Here is a 6,018-nt window from a genome sequence, read left to right on the forward strand (position 1 = left end):
GCGTGACGGAGACGCACCCCGTTCACTTGAATGGAGAGCGTTTCAGTCCGTGCGCCCAGATAGAGACTCTCACAATGGGAGCGTCTCTGTGCACTCCAGGAGTGACCAGGCGGACGGATCGCCCAGTCACGCCAGGAGTGCGCGCCTGCGATGGAGCCGCCTCAGATGAGCGCGGCTCCATCTGTACCCGACATTGCCCAGGTTTAAATGTTAAAGTTATTAACGTATCAAGGAGTTAGATGGAACTGTCAATATTTTAAAAATAATTAGCAGCTCTTCCAACACACCAATGAGGTGGCTGCCCAGTGTCGTTTTTTTTTTTTCTTGGGGTGTCGCCAGTAGCCCTAATCCCCAGCTCTCATTTTTTTTTTTTATAATCACCTTTACCACCAACGGTGTTCCTGCCGGCCGGCCCAAGTGGTGGTTCTGCCGGCCCAAGTGGTGTTTCTGCCGGCCCAAGTGGTGTTTCTACAGCCATCTACGTGCTAATTCTAGATATGTTTAAGAATTTGCACTGGCACGAGCTGTAGCCTTGATCTCTTGTACACACTGTATATTCTTTGCCATAGGGACTACACGGGGCAAATTAATCAGCGGTGCCATAGTGCGTCTCATAATAAACTGCATGTCTTTCCGTAGCACTTTGTCCCCCCTGCCCCTCTTAGCAGTACCATGGGGGACACTGTTTCTCTCCACCCGTGTCTGGATGAATTTGGCCTTGCTCCCATAGGTCATTGTGCTGCGTGACTCTTCAAAGGCACTATCTGCAGGGCTGACATGTGCAATCATAACCATTCTGCTTTTCCCGCTCAGTGCACCCTTTAGCAGCCAGGTCAGTTTACTGTCCCGATAGTTTATATGGCTGCCTGGTTTCTCGCGCAGTGCCATGATGCACTTCCTGAGGGCGAGAAGGGAGCGGTTGATGTAACCTCCTTCTTTCATGGTCTTGCCACTGTTGGTAGTCTGGCTTGCCCGCTCTGATCCTGCCAGGTCCACCATGTACAGGCGGCCTGTGCTAACTCCATCACTGCCTGTTTGTTTTATGGTGATTTGTAATATGGCATGGGAGCGTGATGAGGTCTTATTAGCTGTTGTTGTTGCTTCAGAGCGCCGCTTATTTCCCATCTTCAGCAGATTCATGGCCTCCTCAGGAGTGCTAGGGGAGAACGCAGTAATCCCTAGTATTTTGGTGTTACCACCATAAGGATCTTCTCTGAGGGCCAAAGATCCAGAAGAAGGTCTTAATAGGTCCCGGATTGTTTCATTGTAGATCTCAGCATATGACAATGATAAAGAGAAATTATCTCTCCTTCCGGTCTCCTCAATCGTCTTATACAGGTCCTTCAGGGTGCGATAAATCATTCCGGGCTCGCGAGGCTTACCCATCATAGTATAGGTCTTCCCTGTGCCTGTTGGGCCGTAGGCGAATATGGCAGCATTGTACCCAGCTAGGATGTCATCCACTATGTTCTTCATCGTGGAATCATATACATTTTCCTGAGTAGCTGCCTGATTGAACACGTGGTTAAAGGTGAATGTTGTTTCTCTTGTCCTGCTCGAGCGCAGTACGTCATAAGGATCCTCGCCAGGGTCCTTCAGTAGCAGCGTCTGCGGACCAAGTTGGTGTATGATGCACTGGGCTCGATTCTTAGTCTCCATCAAATTAAATGGACGGATGCGCAGAGCCACAGTCACCTGATGGTCTATAGCGTTCTTCTGTTCAGTATTCATCTTCTCTCGATTCTAATATCAGAAAAGCGTAAGAAAATTATCTGGACCAGTGCATGCGCACAAGAGGCCACAGGACTGTGCATGCGCAAAACGCCGGCTTCTATGGACTGCATCGGCTGCAGCCCATAGACGCCAGACAGGGCTGCCTGAAAGGCAGGGAGTGACTTCCTACAGAAAGCCAGATCTCTGCTATTTGCAGCCTGGTCTGCAGTCTCAGACGGCAAAAACAACTCCCAATGAGACTTCCTGTAGTGTCAGTGCGCCAAGTAGTGTGCCTGTAGTGCCCTCGCCAGGCTGCGGGCTCAGTGGTGACCTGCGCTGGCCACGGGATCTATTCACGCTCTATGGGTGTCGTGGACACCCATGAGTGGGACTAGTCCCTGTTGGTTGACATTCCAACCATCGGGATTGAGAGAGAGCGGGATGTAGGGGGAGGTTATGTGACTGTCGGTCCCCTGACGGTCGGTCAAATGAATGCATCCCATGCCCTTATTAACTGTGCAGCTTATACACATAATAAATGCCCCAACCCATCCCCCCACACACACACACTTACCTCATGTGTCACTGATTTTTCCTATAGGCATCCGCTTTGGTCCTGTCTCCTCTCAGTGTGCCACCGGCTCCTCTCCTTGTGGTCTCATTACCGCCACAGACCAGCACCATCATAAGAGGACCACCACCACATCTATGAATGCTGGAGCAGTGGCTCACAGAGAGGAGACAGTCCTGCCTGTACAGATAGTCCCATTGCCGGGAAAGGAGGGCTGGCAGAGGAGGAGGAACCCATACTGGCTCCACATACAGCTGACGGAACACCATTCAGGCCCACTTTAACCCCTGCCTACCACCACATGTACACACTGCAAACACACACACACACACACACCACTGCATATACACACACAGTAAACACTACACGCGTATACAGTCAGGGCCAATGCAAGGTTTCTCGGCACCCTAGGCAAAATTTCTGCCTACTCCCTTCCCACCCCCCGCCCCTCAGGTTAAAATGAGGAGGTGGCCTTTTAGAAGTTCCACAGCTGCTGCTGTCAAATAGAGAATGCACCCTACAAATATTTTTTTTTAAAAGACACTAAACATGACCCTAGCATGGAATCCAGGTAGGCTGTAGTTAGGGGAAGGGTGACGACACAGGCAGTAGATACAGATAGATATATATGGAGTGTATTCAATTTGTTAGGGAAGGAGGGTTCTTGCTCATTACATTGAGCATATAAGAGTATGACACATTACAGTTCAAATGATGCCACATTACAGTGCTCCCTTATCATTATAACATCCACTACACACTCCTCTCACTGACAATGTAACATCACACAGGTCAGGCTGGGCAATGGATCAGACACAATTGCTTAACAGGCAAATCTGGGAAATTGGTATCCAACGATAAGCCTCTTGCCCCCATAACATTGGCACCGCTTGCACAGAGCCATCTTTTACATTGGACTTAATGCAATTGCCCATGGACCACAGGATTACAAGGACCCGCCCCCTGCAGACATCACTGCCACCACGAGTAGTACCGCTTTCGCCACCAAAAGTAGCTTCCACACCCCCCCTCGAGGACATCAGAGCCGCTGCAGTCTGTAGCAACCCCCTCCCAACCATCAATGACAACAGCACCAAGCCACCCCCACAGGCATCACCACCACTGATAGCAACAAGGTCCCCTCAAGACATCAGAGCCATTGCAGCCAATAGCACCTTGTCCCGTGGAAAGCACCAAAACCAGTAAGTGGAACCTGTACATTGCTTTGCCCAGTGGACTACATTGATGTAAAGATGGTCCTGCCCTTGCACCCACTATAGTTACGCCTATGATTGTAGGCATCAGTGCTATACGGACATCATTGCAGTGACTGCAATGATGCAAATTCAATGACTGCCATACCACATAGACAGCATGCCACTCAGTGCCATACCACACAGAGAGCATCCTATCATCTGCCATATCGCACAGACAGCACATGGTATCAGTGGAATCAGTGACTACCATACCATACAGACGACACCTTTGGGATCGCAATACAGTTCACTGAGCACAAGGTGTGCTGGGACTTGTTGTCCCATTACTGCTGGATACTTGTGCTCCCTCACTGTTAGCTGGACATAGTCTATCAATTACATGGATTAATACAGGACTCACATAACTCCTAGGATCCGTAGCTGTGGTTGATAAATGTGGTGACATGCACCCGAAACAAAAGGGGTGAGATATTGCATTGCTGACTAGGAGGGGATGAAGGGACTAGAGCCAGGGAGGAGCCACCCGAGAGCAGGTGCTGCACTGGCTGGTGACATCACAGCACACGGCAGTCATGTGACTGTCACTGCTGACATTGTAGCCACGCTGAGATCAGCACTTAGACCCGGGCTGGCAGTTTAGTCAGTATCTGCAAGAGCAAATGCAGGAGTTGTGTGTGCGGGTTTCCAAAGACAGGGTGGAGCCAAGCAAGTGTGTGTGGGGTGATACTAAGGTGCACCATTATATGCCGGGTTTGTTAGTCTGTGTGTGTATGGGCTGTGTGTGTGTATGGGCTCTGAAGACCCACTTCTTCACCAAACCCAGCCAAATCTCATCCTAACCCTCTGCCCCACACTGTCTACCCCGTCTGTGTCACCCCTGTCTGTCTGTCCCTCCCCTTTAGAATGTAAGCTCTCACGAGCAGGGCCCTCTTCCCTCATGTGCTTACTTTAATAATCTTCAACTGCACCAAATCCAGCAGTCCTCTGCCACCTGATACTTATGTCATTGTCATCTGCTAATATAGCTATATTTATTTACCCTGTACTTGTCCTATATTGTCTTCAACTATGTCACTGTTTTCCTGTTTTGATTATTTGTTTATGTACTCTGTAATTGTGTGCTGTGGAACCCTTGTGGCGCCACATAAATAAAGAATCTCCTATATATTAGCCCAGATCTGTGACTTTGTGACTCATTTGCTAATGCTGGGTGGAGTCACAATACTGGGCGGAGTCACAGATCTGGCCTAATCTATAGGTTACAGACACAAACCGCCATCACCCCGCCTCCAAGACCGACCCCCCTGCACCGCCCCGTTGTCCTCACCCATCCGTCTCGCATGAGCGGGTGATCAGCGGCGTGCGGTGTCGGGAGCAGGTAAGAGCTGCCCTCCGCCTTCCTCCTCCCCTCTCCTGGCCTGCCTGATGCTGTGTTTCCGATGGGTGCCGTGCAGCAGGAGGCGGCAGCCACCGCAGAGATCAGAGCGCACAGCGATAGCACTGCGGCTTATCGCCATCCCTGCTCCCTCCTCCCGGCCCTGCACCTACGCGAGGGGAGCGCCCGGGTTTGGCCTCGGCCCCGCACAACGAGTCAAATCCTCTCTCTCTGCCTGGTGTCAACACCGGGGAAGTGTCCCATCCAGCTGCACCAGGGTCACTGCTGCTGCCAAGTCACATGCAATGTCCCTGCTCCTGACATAATGGCAGGGCAGGGAGCACTAGATGATGATGGCCATTATTTGTATCCTGCAACTAGGGAGACATTGTTACATGTGGGGTCATACATGGCACCTCATGCAATCCCACAACCGCAGCATCATCGGACCCTCATCCCGCCCTCCTACACCCATGGTGGCTCCTGTCCACCTCCCCCACCATGGCACCCCAGCATCCGCCCTTCCCCCAACCACGCAACCCACATACCCGGCCCTCCCCCACCCACCGCACCCCCTCAACCACCCCGCCCGCACCACACACGCTACCCCCCACACCACGGTGCCTCAGGACTCTCTCCCCCACTCACCGCACCCCACGACACCCTCCCCCATCCATGTCGATCCCGCACCCGACACTCCCCCATCCACAGCACCTCCGGCCTCCTCCCCCATCTGCCACCCCTTTCACCCGCAGCACCTACAGACTCCATCCGCAGTCCCCCCCCCTCAACCGCCCCTCCACCACTCGAAGCACTCCTACAACCGCCCCTCCCCCACCCCCTTCACCCGCAGCACCTACAGACTCCATCCGCAGCCCCCCCCCCTCAACCGCCCCTCCACCACTCGAAGCACTCCTACAACCACCCCTCGCCCACCCGCAACACCCCTAGCCCCACGCCACCATCCGTGTCTCCCCTGCACCCGCCACACCCCCAATCACAGCACCTACTAGGTGTTCATCATCCCCTGCTTGCGCTGTTCACACAGTCGCAAGGGGCTAAGGCCCCTTAACCATCACATGCCCTTTATCTGCGCAATATTTAACCAATCACACAATTATGTTTGGAGGTAATACTCCATA

General features: G+C 52.4%; 1 protein-coding gene across 1 annotated transcript; it reads right to left on the bottom strand.

The window, feature by feature from the left end:
- Nucleotides 1-501: 501 nt before the first annotated feature.
- On the bottom strand, nt 502-1,817 carry LOC134929675 (kinesin-like protein KIF19). The gene has a single exon (XM_063925255.1). The coding sequence runs from the start codon at nt 1,729-1,731 to the stop codon at nt 502-504; it is 1,230 nt and encodes a 409-aa protein (XP_063781325.1). The 5' UTR covers nt 1,732-1,817.
- Nucleotides 1,818-6,018: the final 4,201 nt, after the last annotated feature.

The sequence above is a fragment of the Pseudophryne corroboree genome, chromosome 5 (assembly GCF_028390025.1).
Source record: "Pseudophryne corroboree isolate aPseCor3 chromosome 5, aPseCor3.hap2, whole genome shotgun sequence".
Taxonomy (NCBI): domain Eukaryota; kingdom Metazoa; phylum Chordata; class Amphibia; order Anura; family Myobatrachidae; genus Pseudophryne; species Pseudophryne corroboree.

Excerpts from the sequence above, each read along its gene's own strand:
- LOC134929675 (XM_063925255.1), bottom strand. The coding sequence starts at position 1,731 with ATGAATACTGAACAGAAGAACGCTATAGACCATCAGGTGACTGTGGCT.